Source organism: Pan paniscus, chromosome 1 (assembly GCF_029289425.2).
Source record: "Pan paniscus chromosome 1, NHGRI_mPanPan1-v2.0_pri, whole genome shotgun sequence".
Classification (NCBI taxonomy): Eukaryota; Metazoa; Chordata; class Mammalia; order Primates; family Hominidae; genus Pan; species Pan paniscus.
In genome coordinates this window covers 2,452,128-2,470,132 of record NC_073249.2, presented here as the reverse complement: position 1 = coordinate 2,470,132, position 18,005 = coordinate 2,452,128, and the positions used below count along the sequence as shown (strand labels likewise).

The window sequence follows — 18,005 nt, the reverse complement described above, 5'->3', positions numbered from 1 at the left end:
CAACAGCAGTGTGTCTCTGAATGTTTTCCTTGTCACATTAGGATTCACTATTCCAGAAGACTTGCAGAATAATTTTGTTTTCACAACTAGTTCACTCTGAAAATGCTATTTAAGGTGGTCACTGATATTTGAGGGGAAGTGTGGGAAGAACTATTTATTTGCAAATACACAAGACTGGGCCGGGTGGAATTTTTTTCAATTCTGCATTTATTCATAGAGCACCACCGGTAACAATTACATTAATTATAGCTCAGACATTCTTTTTGGTCTCAATAGAAGGGCTTGGTATATTTGTTTGGGTAAGAATTTGGCAATTGAAGTGGGAAACTAAATTTAGTTTTAAGGCTTTATTTTTTGAGATTTAAAAATTCTTCACCTTTTAATACTGACACTATAGTTTAAAAAAAAATGGAAATATTTTTAAGAATAGTCTGGGACCGGGCACAGTGGCACAAACCTGTAATCCTGGCACTTTGGGTTGCTTGAGCCCAGGAGTTTGAGACCAGCCTGGGCAACATAGCAAAACCCTGTCTCCACAAAAGAATGCCAAAAACATTAGCCAGGCATGGTGGCATGTGCCTGTAGTCCCAGCTACAGGAGGCTAAGGTGGGAGGATTGCTTGAGCCTAGGAGGTTGAGGCTGCAGCGAGCTGTCAGCATGCCACTGCACTCCAGCCTGGGCAACAGAGTGCGACCCTCTCTCAAAAAAACAGACAAAAACAAAACAAAATAATAGTTTGGAGGGAACACATTGCTCTATGCCCTAAATCAGCAGCCCAATCTATTTTAGAAACACTTGTCAGTCTTTTGAGTGAGACCCCAAACCGAGACCATGACTTTGTTTTGTCTTACTTGCCCTTCAAGTATGAAATTAAGGCAAACCCCACCAAACTTGTTTCTTAAGATCTTTATGTTGGACTGCCCTGAAGTGGTAAGAAAAAATTCTGTTACAGGTAGGTCTGAACTGTGCCCAAAACTCTCGCAAAAATAGAAAGGCTCGATGCTGTCCGCCACTCCCACCTGAGAGTGCCTCCTTGGCCTGCATCTCTTATGCATAAGCTTGGCCCACCGTCCCTTGTTCTCCATCTGTAGGCTGTAGAATCAGAAGACAGTTACAACAGAAAGACCTAGAGAAGATCACTGAGCAAGACTGAAAGGAAATGATGGAAAAGAGCAGACTCCTTCACTTCAGACACTGGGGCAGGCCCTGCTGAAACAAAAGGGTTTTGGTGGCAGAAAAAAAAAGGCGTGGTTCGATTTTTAGCAAGAATTAAGGTATTGTGACGGAGGGGGTGTCAAAAATGTTAGCCCATCCCACACAATTGTAATTTCTCATACTCTGCTTCTCCCATCTTTAAAAAGAATTCAGAAAAAGTTGCCAGAGTTCATTGCCACCCATAGTAAATAAGGTGGGGCCACCTGACAAGGCTTGTATCCCTCAGCAGTGTTGACTTCCACAGCCAAACACCACCCTCCCTGGTTGAGGCTGAGCAGGAGCCAAGGCAGGGACCTCACAGCCGCTGCACTAGGACCAGCTCTAGGTTCAGTTGGCTCATTCTGTGCCTTTCCAGATGATTTCAGGAGCTTCTCTTCCTCTGTCAACATGTTTGTTCCTATTTGCATTGTCTTTTGATTTATGGCTTGTATCCGTTTCTTGAATTTATAGATGCAGAATTCATATCATAAAGATCAATTAACAGTAACACAACTCTGGGGCTCATCTTTAAAACTATTCTTAATAGGGTTGTTTTTTCTAAGTAGTTAAAACGGCACCTTGAAAATCCCTGTGGTAGGTGAATTCACTATTGGTAAGTGTATGGCAGTATTTTATGGAGAAAATAGATCGTGAAGGAATCAATAAACTTCCTCCCCGCTTTTAAAATTTTTGGAAAAATTTTAGAACAGCCAGATTCAAGATCCTCTCCTTTTTTTTACATGTACTAAAAATTAAAAGAATATCAATGATACATCTTTAGTAGTAATGTATTCATGAAAATTAATTCTTGTTTTCCATCTTTTGCTCTTTACAAACTGGTTAAGACTGTTTCCCTCTCAGTGTCAGCAAGGTGCTTGTAAAACCTGTTTTCTCTGTTGTGTGAAGGAGTTCTTTAATGACGATGTCGCTTTCTTCATATATTTGTACTTTACCATTTCAAGGCCACTAAAGTACTTCTGTTTTCTCAGAACAGGGACTTCTGAAATACATTATTTCCTATAAAAAGAAAAGAATATATTGTTGGCTTGTTGATTTTTTTTTTTTTTTTGAGATAATGGTTTCTATAGACCCACATTCAGGGAAGCATAGTCAAAGACCATCTTGATCTATTTGGCCCTAAAAGCCCTAAGATATAAAAAGAACTAATGGAATCTGTAATATTTATGCATAGCGCATTATCGAAGATGGCTGGCTGGAACTGCAAGTCATATTTAGTGTTTTATGCTATTGATTAGATAAATGACATTAGAGGCTGTCCTCAGCTTAGTCACTGAGGCCAGCAAGTCACTGATGCCAGCAAGTCACTGATATCTTCAGTGTTAGGCCCACAGTGCCTGCCTGTGTCATCACCTACAGCTTGTAGCAATCAGGCAACTAACAAGTTAACTTCTGTGAGTGGCCTTGCTGTTCAGGGGCCTTCGGCAAGGCCTCCTGCTTCCCAGCCTGGCTCTCCCACCTGCTCCTCTTCCTTCTTCCTGCACCTTGGAGTCTGTTAGCTCCTAAATGGCGAGGGTTTTTGGTTTTGTTTCTAAATAAGGGGTGGAACATAGGCAGGAGAGAGGCAGCCCAAGTGAAAGAGCTAGAAGGCAACATATAAAGGGGTGGGGTGGGTGTCTGAAGAGATATTAGGCAGCAGACTTTTTCTAGGAAAGGCCAAATTACTAATATTTTAGGCTCTATGATCTCTTAGAACCGCACAGTGCCATTGTAGCCCAGAAGCAGCTGTGCACAGTGTTCAGATGAATCGGCTCGGCTGTGTTCCAATTAAATCATATTCACAAAAGTAGGCAGCACTGGCCTTTGGCCTGTGGGCCATAGTTTGCCAACCTCTGCATACTAGAAAGTAATATGTCCCAGGCCGGGTGCGGTGGCTCACACCTGTAATCCCAGCACTTTGGGAGGCCAAGGCGGGCAGATCACTAGGTCAGGAGATCGAGACCATCCTGGCTAACTCGGTGAAACCCTGTCTCTACTGAAAATACAAAAAAATTAGCCGAGCATGGTGGCGGGCGCCTGTAGTCCCAGCTACTCGGGAGGCTGAGGCAGGAGAACGGCATGAACCCGGGAGGCGGAGATTGCAGTGAGTTGAGATCACGCCACTGCACTCCAGCCTGGGCGACAGAGCAAGACTCTGTCTCCAAAAAAAAAAAAAAAAAATGTCCCTAGTAAACTGGCTCTGAGAGAAATTCTAGAAGTCCTTAAAATATTTTGAGCAGTAGAGCATTATTTAATAAATGCGTAGTTTCTCAGAGAAACTGAGGACAACACTTTAATGTTAAAAGCTTGGTATCTAAATATATTTTAAGTTTCATATGTTCATTTGTTTAAAATTGCTGATGAATGAAAAAAGCAGTGGAGGATTATAAGCATTTATTATAAAGCAAAACCCAGTGCTAATGACGAAGCAAAGAGGGGACTGTGAGTGATCATTTTACCGATAACAGGGAAGTTAAGCTACAAAGCAAGGTGTTCTGATTTCCAGTCGACTGAACACGTCATGCTGCCTGTCCCCGGAGTGAGTTCAGGGGTTAAAAAAGGAAACCAGGGTTTTGGACTTTTGTGTTTCTCAGTCATCTGCAGAGAAGTGAAAGTTTTATTCTGTTAGATTTTGATGATTGTTATTTTTTTCTATAGGAATTGGATACCCCTGTAATAAAAATTCAAATATCTGTTGAATTAGCCTTTTTATAGCTACATGTAGAGATGTCCCGCCTTAATAAAAGAGTTATAGGTTCTTATAATTTCTGACAGGTTGTTCCTACTGAAGGATTGGTCTCCATATTAAAGAAGAGGAATGATACTGTAGGAGATCATCCTGCCCAAATGCAACACAAACCATCTAAGCGAAGAGTGAGATTCCAAGAAATAGACGATAGCTTGGATCAAGGTAAACCGCTTGGCACTGTGGCTAGCAGGATAGATGCTCAGTGTTTGCCGAAAGGATGAGTTTGTGGATGATGTGATGTTTACTAACAGGATTTGTAAAAGACTGTGTCCGCCAGGCACGGTGGCTCACACCTGTAATCCCAGCACTTTAGGAGGCTCAGGCGGGCAGATCACTTGAAATCAGGAGTTCGAGACAAGCCTGACCAACATGACAAAACCCTGTGTCCACTAAAAATAGAAAAATTAGCGAGTGTGGGGGTACGTGCCTGTAATCCCAGCTACTCAGGAGACTGAAGCAGGAGAATCGCTTGAACCCGGGAGACAGGTTACAGTGAGCCAAGATCGTGCCACTGCACTTCAGCCTAGGTGGCAGAGTGAGGCTCCATCTCAAAAAATAAATATAAATAAGTAAATAAAAGAATATGTCAGTTTAGTTGCTTTATCTTCTAAGGGAGAAACATATAAAATCCAACTATCATCTTAAATCATTTCTAAATCTTTACTTGCTTAAATAAGTGAGCAAGCTGCAAAATTCAACCTGTGGCCTCCCTATTCCATAGACAGTTAATGTTGAGAGCTTAGTTCAGTTTCCCTCTTTAGTACTTTTTGTGTGAGTCTGCTATTTTTGTCTTTTTTTTTTTTTTTTTTTTTTTTTTTTAAGACGGTCTTGCTCTGTCACCCAGGCTGGAGTGCAGTGGCACAGTCTTGGCTCAATGCAACTTCTGTCTCCCAGGTTCAAGCAATTCTAGTGCCTTAGCCTCCTGAGTAGCTGGGATTACAGGTGAGCACCACTATGCCCAGCTAGTTTTTTTTTGTTTGTGTTTTTGTTTTTGTTTTTAGACAGAGTCTTGCTCTGTCACCCAGGCTGGAGTGCAGTGGCGCAAATCACTGCAACCTCAACCTCCACCTCCCAGGTTCAAGCAATTCTCCTGCCTCAGCCTCCTGAGTAGCTGGGCTTACAGGCATGTGCCACCACGCCCGGCTAATTTTTGTATTTTTAATGGAGACGGGGTTTCACCATGTTGGTCAGGCTGGTCTCAAACTCCTAACCTCATGATCTGCCTGCCTTGGCCTCCCAAAGTGCTAGGATTACAGGCGTGAGCCACCACACCAGGCCCTGGCTAGTTTTCTGTATTTTTAGTAGAGATGAGGTTTTGCCATGTTGGCCAGGCTAGTCTCGAACTCCTGGCTTCCAGTGATCCACCCACCTCGGCCTCCCAAAGTGCTGGGATTACAGGCATGAGCCACCATGCCCGGCTTGTCTTCTTTTCAGTGGACAATTAATACTCCTCCTTTATTGTGGAAAATATTTATGAATATTCTCTTCAGTGATTTCCTCTTCATTGATAGAAAAGAGTGTCTCTCGAGAGCAGCAGTTTAACACCATTGCTGCTGTTTGACTTCTTCGTCCTGGGCCTGTTAAACTTAAGGCCCTGACTTGGTCTAACATGAGGTGGTGAGTTTTGTAGTGAACAATGCTGCCTTTTATGGTTGCAAATACGTTTATCTAAGGTGTAAGTAAATAAGAGTAAACGGAAAGGTAACTCAGAACTGTCAGTAGGCTTCTCATATTCATAAAACAACTGCATTGTTAAAATCACAGTGTAAATATTTAGGTGTGCTTTCTGGGTGTGACATAAGTGATAACAGTAGAGGTTTCTGCATTTTTACAATTAGAAAGCTGGTTAGGGGGCCTTAGAAACAATGTCCTAACCCTGATTTTACTTCTGCACCTTGCTTGTAACTCTCACAGTCTTCTCCAGATAAGGTGCTCGCTTCTGTTTGCACTGACTTGATCAAATCGCTCCTTAATAGGAGGAGCCCCGGATTTGAAACTCACAGTCTGCATTTCACTTTGTAGCCACCTCATCTTAAACTAAGTCACTTACTTGTAGGAGACTGAGTTCCATCATCTTTAAAATAAGGAGAATAACATCTGCCTGTCTGTCCCTATTGAAAAGCGTGCCAGATAATGTGTATAAATTCATTTTGAGAATTATAAAACTAAATGTAAATGTTGATTGTGTTGGTTTGTTCCTAAGCTCTGTGACTTACACGGTGTTTTCATAAACCTCACCTTCTGCCAAAATCTTCCTAGAAGGGCCTGTTCTTCCTCCTCTAAGCCAATGCTATCCCCTGGAAATTCATGTGAGGCACATGTATGATTTTAAACTTTGTAGTAGCCATGTTAAAGTGAAAAGAAACAGGTGAGGTGGATTTTATTTTTTATTTGATTTTATTTTTTTTGAGACGGGATCTCACTCTGTCGCCCGGCTGGAGTGCAGTGGTGCGATCTTGGCTCGCTGCAACCTCCGCCTCCCGAGTTCAAGCGATTCTTCTGCCTCAGCCTCCCAGGTAGCTGGGATTACAGGCATGTTCCCCCACGCCTGGCTAATTTTTATACTTTTAGTAGAGACAGGGGGTTTCACCATGTTGGCCAGGCTGGTCTCGAACTCCTGACCTCAGGTGATCTGCCTGCCTCGGCCTCCCAAAGTGCTGGGATTACAGGCGTGAGCCATCGCACCTGGCCAGAATTTTAAGAATGTATTTTATTTAACCCAGTACATAAAAATTATTTCAAAATGTGATCTATATGAAAAAATTACTAGTGAAACATTTTACATCCTTTTTTTCACACTAAGTATTCAGAATCTGTGTTCATCGCCGCTCAGTTTGGACCAGCTACATGTCAAGTGCCCAACAGCCACCTGTGGCTCACATCGGACAGTACAGCTCAGACAGGTCTAGGACATATAAATAAAACAAACAGCATAGATGCTTTTACATATTTAAGCTATATTTAAATGTTTGGATTTGAATATATGATAATGAAGAAAAATACTTTAGGTTGTTAACATAGATGAAGTGGGGGGAGGAATCATGTTAAGAAAAGCACGTAAGGCATGGTGCAGTGGCTCACACCTGTCATCCCAGCACTTGGGGAAGCCTCCTCCCAAGTCTTCCTCCTGGATCACTCGAGGCCAGGAGTTGGAGACCAGCCTGGGCAAACATGGCGAGACCTCATCTCTACAAAAAATACAGAAATTAGCAGGGCATGGTGGTGTGTGCACCTGTGGTCCCAGCTACTTGGGAGGCTGAGATGGGTGGATCGCTTGAGCCCAGGAGGTTGAGGCTGCAGTGAGTGTGGCCTGGTGACAGAGCACAACCCTATGTCTAAAAAAAAAAAAAAAAGAAAGACAAGACTGAACTGTCCAAAAAAATACAGCATGATTAATATGATCCTATTTCTTCATTTATATAAAAGACATATTTTCATACATAGGTATAAACTATTTTAGACTGGGCGTGGTGGCTTATGCCTGTAATCCCAGCACTTTGGGAGGCCAAGGCGGGCAAATCACCTGAGGTCAGGAGTTTGAGACCAGCCTGGCCAATATGGTGAAACCCCATCTCTACAACAATACAAAAAGTAGCCAGGCATGATGGCAGGTGCCTGTAATCTCAGCTACCCAGGAGGCTGAGGCAGGAGAATTGCTAGAACCCAGGAGGCAGAGGTTGCAGTGAGCCAAGATCACACCATTGCACTCTAGCCTGGGCAACAAGAACAAGACTCTGTCTCAAAAAAAAAAAAAACTATTTTAAAATGTAAATTTCAGAGCAAACAATTTTTTAATCCTATTTTAATGTAAGTCCTGAAATCATACGTGTTTGATCTAAAAGGACACACACCAAATTTAACAGTGTTTACCTCTGGGATGGGAAGGAAATATGATTGGGCAGGAGAAAAACGGATAGTCCCTTAGACTCTAAGATGCTTTTGGGGTTGCGTTTTTACAGGGAGAATATATTCATGTATTACTGCACAATGTTCTAAATAAAGTCTATTTGGTATCCATTAGGTTTTGTAAAATTTGTTTCTTGTAAAAATATATGCTAATTATGAAAAAAATCAGTTTAATAAAGTAAAAATTAAATCATGAGTCTTAGACATCCTTCAATGAAAGAACATATTAAATTTACTTCATTCTATTAAATACTTACATCATATTCCATTATATAAATGTCCCATAATTGTTTAACTCTTCCATTGTAACCAGAACCACTAAGTTATTCCCAGCCTTTTGTTATAACAAACCCTGCTGCAGTGAACAAGCTTGTATATATCATATTTGTTGTGCAGAACTGTAGCCTAATTCTTAAAGGTGGATTTGCTGGGATATGTTGGAACTATATGTCCCAGGTGGCCTGAGGCCGTCCTGGTTTACACCTGTTGTCCCGGAATTGCATTCAGTTAACACTGTCTTTTTTTCTTTTTTTTTTTTTTTTTTGAGAAGGAGTCTCGCCCTGTGGCGCAGGCTGGAGTGCAGTGGTGTGATCTCAGCTCACTGCAACCTCCGCCTCCCAGGTTCACGCCATTCTCCTGCCTCAGCCTCCTGAGTAGCTGAGACTATAGGCACCTGCCACCATGCCCAGCTAATTTTTTATAGTTTTAGTAGAGACAGGGTTTCACCGTGTTAGCCAGGATGGTCTCGATCTCCTGACCTCGTGATCCGCCCGCCTTGGCCTCCCAAAGTGCTGGGATTACAGGCGTGAGCCACCACACCCAGCCTTAACACTGTCTTTTACTCTCAAAATTGTCCAGTCTGTAGGATAAATTAATTTTAAATTTTAATAGATACTGCCAAATTACCTTCCAAAAAGGCATTCCTACACTTTAATCATGCTGCAGATCAGAAGACTTTTTGGTCTTTTTGAAATTAAAATTTTTTTAAAATTATGAATAATTAAGATATTTTTCAACCAAAGAATGATTGTTTTCTTCAATGTAGAAAGATGCAAAAGAGATCCCACCCAAAGGCATTTTTATTGTTTAATATTAAGTCGACTTTGCTCTCAGGTAGTCCCATTATGTGAACCCCAAGGGTCTTAGAACAGCCAGGCTCTACTGTGGACTGTCAAATAATGCTGTCAGGGTGGGCATGCTGGCTCACACCTGTAATCCCAGTACTTCGAGAGGCCATGACATGAAGATAACTTGAGGCCAGGAGTTCAAGACCACCCTCTGCAGCATAGTGAGACCCCATCTCTACCAAAAAATAAAAAATAAATAGCCAGGCATGGTGGCACAGGCCTGTAGTCCTAGTTGCTCAGGAGGCTGAGGCAGGAGGACTACCTGAGCCCAGGTGTCAGGGCTGCAGTGAGCCAAGATTTTGCCACTGCACTTCAGCCAGGGTGACAAAGTGAGACCCTGTCTCTAAAAAACAAACAAAAATGAATGAATTCATTAATGCGTGCTATGAGCACGTGAGCTGTTTTTCTTCTTCTCATGGAGTGATTCTGTCCATTGTATAAATGAGCTAGTTTTAATTTTAGCTTGTACAAGCTCCACAAGTCTGAATCTTCTTGGTATTTAATAGGTAGGTCTTTGTAGAGTCATTAGCAGCATGAGTTTTCTGTCAATACTTCCCATCCATGGAGGACCAACAGTAGAAATGTGTAGTTATCTTAATTAGTGAAAAGACAGCAGATGCTAAGATTTCCATTTCGGTGACAATGTAACCTCACTCTTTCTCATGTTTGCAGATGAAGTTGGAGGTGGCTCCTGTATTTTGCTGGTCTTGCTGTGCATAGCAACGGTTTTCCTCAGTGTTGGAGGAACTGCATTATACTGCACTTTCGGTGACATGGAGTCACCTGTTTGTACTGACTTTGCAGACAACATGGACTTCTATTACACTAAGTTACTGCAGGGAGTGGCAGAACTGAAGCACTGGATCTACCTCTCCTAGCAGCATTCCAGACACAGACATGCTGGCAGTGAGAGTGAAAGGCGGGAGACTTTCTAAACAGTTTTTCTTTCAGGAATTCTGTAGCATTCCCCTTCCCTCTGTTAGGAACCAAGGACATCAGAAATAGCAACTTTAAGTGGCAAGCCGGAGGAACTCTGTTAGAATAATCCACACAGTGAGGCAAATATCGATCTAAGCATTGTGGATGGAAGGAATGGTCTTTGGAGAGAGCATATCCATCTCCTCCTCACTGCCTCCTAATGTCATGAGGTACACTGAGCAGAATTAAACAGGGTAGTCTTAACCACACTATTTTTAGCTACCTTGTCAAGCTAATGGTTAAAGAACACTTTTGGTTTACACTTGTTGGGTCATAGAAGTTGCTTTCTGCCATCACGCAATAAGTTTGTGTGTAATCAGAAGGAGTTACCTTATGGTTTCAGTGTCGTTCTTTAGTTAACTTGGCAGCTGTGTAATTTAGGCTTTGCGTATTATTTCACTTCTGTTCTCCACTTATGAAGTGATTGTGTGTTCGCGTGTGTGTGCGCGTGCGCATATGCTTCCGGCAGTTAACATAAGCAAATACCCAACATCACAAAGATGATCTTTCTTCTTTTAACTTGATGATGATGTGCAGGCACAAATCTTTGGAGAAGGCTTAACTGTGGAATAGATGAATTCTAGAACTCTTGACCCTGCAACGAGAAACTGTGACAGATCTGTGTCAATTAACTTCATTAGCCAGAAATTAATCACAGGCCTAGAGACAAAAGAAAAAGCTCCCCTGAGTCTCAGGCAACAGTTTTGTCACGGATGCAAAGCTTCCTGAAATCATGAATGCTGGACTCAGTTTGGCAAACGCTTACACCTATTATGTTCTGAGATTCTGAGAACCAGAATGCAAACTTAAGTAAGATACAGTTCCTACTGTAGGTGTTTTAATCCTGGTCTTATATAGAATAAACCAGTACTTTGCTGAGTGAAATCACCATATAGAATTCAGTATTAACAGATCATGCATTCAGATGCTTGAATGTGCATTCTTGTTGTGGGCTTGATTTAGATCCTATTGCGGGGTCATTACGTGAAAATTCAATCATACCTTCCATAGACAAATGTCTGATTTTTGTTTAAATCTGTCCGTTAGGTGGCCTTTCCTTATCTAAGGTGTAGTGGTCTAACATTTAGGAAGCCTTGCTTTGACTTTATCAGGCAGCATTAAAAAAACAAAAAACAAAAAAAAACCAAACATGAATTATAGTTTTTTAGCAAGTGATCATTATTTCCTGTTTTCTGTTAGGATCATTTGAAAGAAAAAGGGAGAACTTACTTTCTAGTTGTTACTGGCTGGCACAGTACCTCCCTTTGTGTTTCTGCTTATTTATTTAGATTATGTGAATCTTAAAGGGCTTTTTATATCAGTTGAAAGTGTGTTACTGCGCATGCATTTGGTTATTCCAGCGCTAGATATTTAATTACTGTGTACTTAGTGTTTTGATTTTCTATAATTTCAGTTCCGCGTGTTTTTACACTTGTTTATTTTAAATTGATGTTTCATTTTCACTTATAATACTGTTTGACTTGTCTCTATCATGTCACCATAAACTGTAATATTTTCAAGGGTTATAGATCAAAGATATTTATTTAGAAATGTACAAGATAATGAAATTTAGATTCCTTATACTTAAGGCTGATTTTATTAGAAGATTATTTTAATGTTCTATTATAAATTTTAAGAATTTGTATTCAAATTGTATGTAAAATATGTAAAATGTTGACGGTACTATATTAAGTGGTTCTATAAAAGCTATTCACAAGTTCTACTGTGACGGACATCCTCATAATAGACAAACCTCCTCTGTTTTATCCTCAATTTCTAGTTACAGAAATTTGGTGATGCTTATTTTTGCCAATTTTATGTCAAAATAAGTTAAAACTTCCCGCCTGTTCACCTCTTGGGTCTCTATCCTGTGTAACCTCTGGTGTAATATTTGCCCATAGGCAACCAGAGCCACTTCCTCTGAACCCAACATCTCCTGGGGACCTTCGCAGCAAGAGGAAAGCACTGAGACAATAGCTTGCTAAGCAGGGGCCCAGTGGTGTCTCAGAGAAACCGTGGGTGTCCTCGCCACTTCCCAGGGAGGGTGAGGTGAGCTCGGGAACATAACGATGTTTTGACTTACAATAGGCATGAAATCGCAACCAGAAAAATTAGGGCAGTTTTTAAAAATGTCATAGTTATCTATTGCATGAACTGGAGTAATTCCACCTGGTGGTGAAAGGATTGTTATTTCACACATGAAAAATTCATCCAGTTTTACTAAAATGTAATTTTTTCTGTCATTTGAAAGTACTGACAACTATTTGTAACTAATCTTCCTTAAGAACTGTATTTGAGGGTATCAAATCAAGCTTGTAATTTAAAATCTATACCAACAAAGTGTCTCAGAGAGTTTATTTGAACCATTGGGTGCTGAGAAAAAACTGCTTTAAAGTGAAACTTTGATTTCAGAAGTTGATCTGGCCCTACAGGTAGAGAGTCATCTACTTTAAAGTGAAACTTTGATTTCAGAAGTTGATCTGGCCCTACAGGTAGAGAGTCATCTACTTTGGGGAGACTAATAGGTCCTTAGGTAGCGGCTCTTCTGCTTTAAAATACCCCCCCATCTGCTGACAGTAGCTGAGAATTATTCTAAACATTCATTCTTTTAGATTTAAAAATAAACATCTTCTGGAGGATTTAAGATTTGAAGGGGGCCTTATTTTGTTTTTTTGTTTTGTTCTATTTTGTTTTTTCGCCCCGTCGCCCAGGCTCGAGTGCAGTGGCGCAGTGTCTGCCAACTGCAACGTCCGCCTCACAGGTTCAAGTGATCCTCGTGCCTCAGCCTCCCAAGTAGCCAGGATTACAGACCTGCGCCACTGCGCCCGGCTGATCTTTGTATTTTTTGTAGAGACGGCGGTTTCATTGGCCAAGCTGGTCTCGACTCCCAACCTCAGGTGATCGCCCGCCTCAGCCTCCCAAAGTGCTGGGATTACAGGCGTGAGCCACCGCCCTCGGCCCACGGGCCTTATTTGAAGGACTTACGTGAAGTGGGTTTTGCTGGAGTGCCGGGAGGATATGGGGTAGGAGTGGCAGGGACGGAGAAAGGTGGGAAAGGACACAGAAATCCTTTAGCTGTTCACCTGCTTTGCTGAAGGTGGCCTTGAGGCATTTACTCCCAATCCAAAGAGAGGCTGAATTTTTCCCTTCTTCTGACATGAACTGCGTAACTGTCCGTTTCTTTGGGCTCGCTGTGGTGTACAGTTTTGTGCAGTGTGTGTGGTGTTTACACATTTTTTCATTTGATGCTGAGATTAGTAAATACACATCCTTCCAATCCAGATCTTACAACTCCCAAATCCGTCATAGTTTCTATACTGCCCTGTTGCCTCTATCTTCAAAAAGACTAAGAGTGATTCGAGGATTTATGGCACAAATTCTAGTGCCATCTGATGTTTTAACAACCCCAAAGATAAACATTTATTGAGCCTCCTGTCCTAACCCTATACAAGCTACAGTAGGTTAGAAATTTCCTTAAGGAATTTTTGTACTATTTCAATCTCCCTGGGTTTAGGCTACTGAGAGAAAAGCTGCGGTAACCAATAGGTACCCGTTCTCTTCTCCCTGGTCAAAGAAGAGTTGCTTCCAAACTCACCTTTTTCTCGATTCCCGTGAGATCAGTGCAGAACTATGAGCAACAGCGTTTATCACTGTCTTTACCTTGGCAAACGCTTGAATGCCTGCCGTGTGCCTAGCACTGAGCCGGGTGCTGGGGCCCCAGACACAAGAAATGGTACCAGCTTCAGGAATTAGCATCTGCTGAGGGAAACATATTTGTGCAGAGGGAATAAAAAGGAAGAACCTGGGAACGTGCTACTCACAGGGGTGGGAAACAGAGTTTCCCTGGTGTGTCACACACTATTAGATGCTACTCACGGGGGTGGGAACCAGAGCTCCCCTGGTGTGTCACACACTATTAGATGCTACTCACAAGGGTGGGAACCAGAGCTTCCCTGGTGTGTCACACACTATTAGATGCTACTCACAAGGGTGGGAACCAGAGCTTCCCTGGTGTGTCACACACTATTAGATGCTACTCACGGGGGTGGGGACCAGAGCTTCCCTGGTGTGTGTCACACACTATTAGATGCTACTCACGGGGGTGGGAACCAGAGCTTCCCTAGTGTGTCACACACTATTAGATGGTAGTCACGGGGGTGGGAACCAGAGCTTCCCTAGTGTGTCACACACTATTAGATGGTAGTCACAAGGGTGGGAACCAGAGCTTCCCTAGTGTGTCACACACTATTAGATGGTAGTCACGGGGGTGGGGACCAGAGCTTCCCTGGTGTGTCACACACTACTAGATGGTACTCACGGGGGTGGGAACTAGAGCTTCCCTAGTGTGTCACACACTATTAGATGGTAGTCACGGGGGTGGGAACCAGAGCTTCCCTGGTGTGTCACACACTATTAGATGCTAGTCACGGGGGTGGGAACCAGAGCTTCCCTGGTGTGTCACACACTATTAGATGCTACTCACGGGGGTGGGAACCAGAGCTCCCCTGGTGTGTCACACACTATTAGATGCTACTCACAAGGGCGGGAACCAGAGCTTCCCTGGTGTGTCACACACTATTAGATGCTACTCACAAGGGTGGGAACCAGAGCTTCCCTGGTGTGTCACACACTATTAGATGCTACTCACGGGGGTGGGGACCAGAGCTTCCCTGGTGTGTGTCACACACTATTAGATGCTACTCACGGGGGTGGGAACCAGAGCTTCCCTAGTGTGTCACACACTATTAGATGGTAGTCACGGGGGTGGGAACCAGAGCTTCCCTAGTGTGTCACACACTATTAGATGGTAGTCACAAGGGTGGGAACCAGAGCTTCCCTAGTGTGTCACACACTATTAGATGGTAGTCACGGGGGTGGGGACCAGAGCTTCCCTGGTGTGTCACACACTACTAGATGGTACTCACGGGGGTGGGAACTAGAGCTTCCCTAGTGTGTCACACACTATTAGATGGTAGTCACGGGGGTGGGAACCAGAGCTTCCCTGGTGTGTCACACACTATTAGATGCTACTCACGGGGGTGGGGACCAGAGCTTCCCTAGTGTGTCACACACTATTAGATGCTAGTCACGGGGGTGGGAACCAGAGCTTCCCTGGTGTGTCACACACTATTAGATGCTACTCACGGGGGTGGGGACCAGAGCTTCCCTAGTGTGTCACACACTATTAGATGCTAGTCACGGGGGTGGAAACCAGAGCTTCCCTAGTGTGTCACACACTATTAGATGGTAGTCACGGGGGTGGGAACCAGAGCTTCCCTGGTGTGTCACACACTATTAGATGGTACTCACGGGGGTGGGAACCAGAGCTTCCCTGGTGTGTCACACACTATTAGATGGTACTCACGGGGGTGGGAACCAGAGCTTCCCTAGTGTATCACACAGTATTAGATGGTAGTCATGGGGTTGGGGAACCAGAGCTTCCCTGGTGTGTCACACACTATTAGATGGTAGTCACGGGGGTGGGAACCAGAGCTTCCCTAGTGTGTCACACACTATTAGATGGTACTCACGGGGGTGGGAACCAGAGCTTCCCTAGTGTATCACACAGTATTAGATGGTAGTCATGGGGTTGGGGAACCAGAGCTTCCCTGGTGTGTCACACACTATTAGATGCTACTCACGGGAGTGGGAACCAGAGCTTCCCTAGTGTGTCACACACTATTAGATGCTACTCACGGGGGTGGGAACCAGAGCTCCCCTGGTGTGTCACACACTATTAGATGCTACTCACAAGGGCGGGAACCAGAGCTTCCCTGGTGTGTCACACACTATTAGATGCTACTCACAAGGGTGGGAACCAGAGCTTCCCTGGTGTGTCACACACTATTAGATGCTACTCACGGGGGTGGGGACCAGAGCTTCCCTGGTGTGTGTCACACACTATTAGATGCTACTCACGGGGGTGGGAACCAGAGCTTCCCTAGTGTGTCACACACTATTAGATGGTAGTCACGGGGGTGGGAACCAGAGCTTCCCTAGTGTGTCACACACTATTAGATGGTAGTCACAAGGGTGGGAACCAGAGCTTCCCTAGTGTGTCACACACTATTAGATGGTAGTCACGGGGGTGGGGACCAGAGCTTCCCTGGTGTGTCACACACTACTAGATGGTACTCACGGGGGTGGGAACTAGAGCTTCCCTAGTGTGTCACACACTATTAGATGGTAGTCACGGGGGTGGGAACCAGAGCTTCCCTGGTGTGTCACACACTATTAGATGCTACTCACGGGGGTGGGGACCAGAGCTTCCCTAGTGTGTCACACACTATTAGATGCTAGTCACGGGGGTGGGAACCAGAGCTTCCCTGGTGTGTCACACACTATTAGATGCTACTCACGGGGGTGGGGACCAGAGCTTCCCTAGTGTGTCACACACTATTAGATGCTAGTCACGGGGGTGGAAACCAGAGCTTCCCTAGTGTGTCACACACTATTAGATGGTAGTCACGGGGGTGGGAACCAGAGCTTCCCTGGTGTGTCACACACTATTAGATGGTACTCACGGGGGTGGGAACCAGAGCTTCCCTGGTGTGTCACACACTATTAGATGGTACTCACGGGGGTGGGAACCAGAGCTTCCCTAGTGTATCACACAGTATTAGATGGTAGTCATGGGGTTGGGGAACCAGAGCTTCCCTGGTGTGTCACACACTATTAGATGGTAGTCACGGGGGTGGGAACCAGAGCTTCCCTAGTGTGTCACACACTATTAGATGCTAGTCACGGGGGTGGAAACCAGAGCTCCCCTGGTGTGTCACACACTATTAGATGCTACTCACAAGGGCGGGAACCAGAGCTTCCCTGGTGTGTCACACACTATTAGATGCTACTCACAAGGGTGGGAACCAGAGCTTCCCTGGTGTGTCACACACTATTAGATGCTACTCACGGGGGTGGGGACCAGAGCTTCCCTGGTGTGTGTCACACACTATTAGATGCTACTCACGGGGGTGGGAACCAGAGCTTCCCTAGTGTGTCACACACTATTAGATGGTAGTCACGGGGGTGGGAACCAGAGCTTCCCTAGTGTGTCACACACTATTAGATGGTAGTCACAAGGGTGGGAACCAGAGCTTCCCTAGTGTGTCACACACTATTAGATGGTAGTCACGGGGGTGGGGACCAGAGCTTCCCTGGTGTGTCACACACTACTAGATGGTACTCACGGGGGTGGGAACTAGAGCTTCCCTAGTGTGTCACACACTATTAGATGGTAGTCACGGGGGTGGGAACCAGAGCTTCCCTGGTGTGTCACACACTATTAGATGCTACTCACGGGGGTGGGGACCAGAGCTTCCCTAGTGTGTCACACACTATTAGATGCTAGTCACGGGGGTGGGAACCAGAGCTTCCCTGGTGTGTCACACACTATTAGATGCTACTCACGGGGGTGGGGACCAGAGCTTCCCTAGTGTGTCACACACTATTAGATGCTAGTCACGGGGGTGGAAACCAGAGCTTCCCTAGTGTGTCACACACTATTAGATGGTAGTCACGGGGGTGGGAACCAGAGCTTCCCTGGTGTGTCACACACTATTAGATGGTACTCACGGGGGTGGGAACCAGAGCTTCCCTGGTGTGTCACACACTATTAGATGGTACTCACGGGGGTGGGAACCAGAGCTTCCCTAGTGTATCACACAGTATTAGATGGTAGTCATGGGGTTGGGGAACCAGAGCTTCCCTGGTGTGTCACACACTATTAGATGGTAGTCACGGGGGTGGGAACCAGAGCTTCCCTAGTGTGTCACACACTATTAGATGCTACTCACGGGAGTGGGAACCAGAGCTTCCCTAGTGTGTCACACACTATTGGATGCTACTCACGGGAGTGGGAACCAGAGCTTCCCTAGTGTGCGTCACACACTGTTAGAAATCCGAGGACAATTCTATCTAGGCCACCTGCATAGCAACTTGATAGGAATCTTGATGGATTTTTTCTCACAGCCAAGGTCTAGTAATTATTATCTAGTAATTATTGCTTTTCACTTCTAGTTAGCACGTGACATGAATGGCTGGCAGGTTTTCCAGCA

The 18,005-nt window shown here is 44.3% G+C and overlaps 1 protein-coding gene across 3 annotated transcripts in view; it reads left to right on the top strand.

Moving 5' to 3' along the window:
* CNST (consortin, connexin sorting protein) overlaps positions 1-12,291 on the top strand; it is a 107,962-nt gene extending 95,671 nt beyond the window's left edge. For 2 of the 3 annotated variants that reach the window (XM_024929066.4, XM_014343655.5), the window contains exons 10-11: positions 3,967-4,102; positions 9,646-12,291. In XM_024929066.4, coding sequence (XP_024784834.1) covers positions 3,967-4,102; positions 9,646-9,851 — 342 coding nt within the window. In that variant the 3' untranslated portion in view covers positions 9,852-12,291. The remainder of the gene's footprint in view (positions 1-3,966; positions 4,103-9,645) is intronic. The other variant, XM_034950189.3, reaches the window with a different exon arrangement.
* Positions 12,292-18,005: the final 5,714 nt, after the last annotated feature.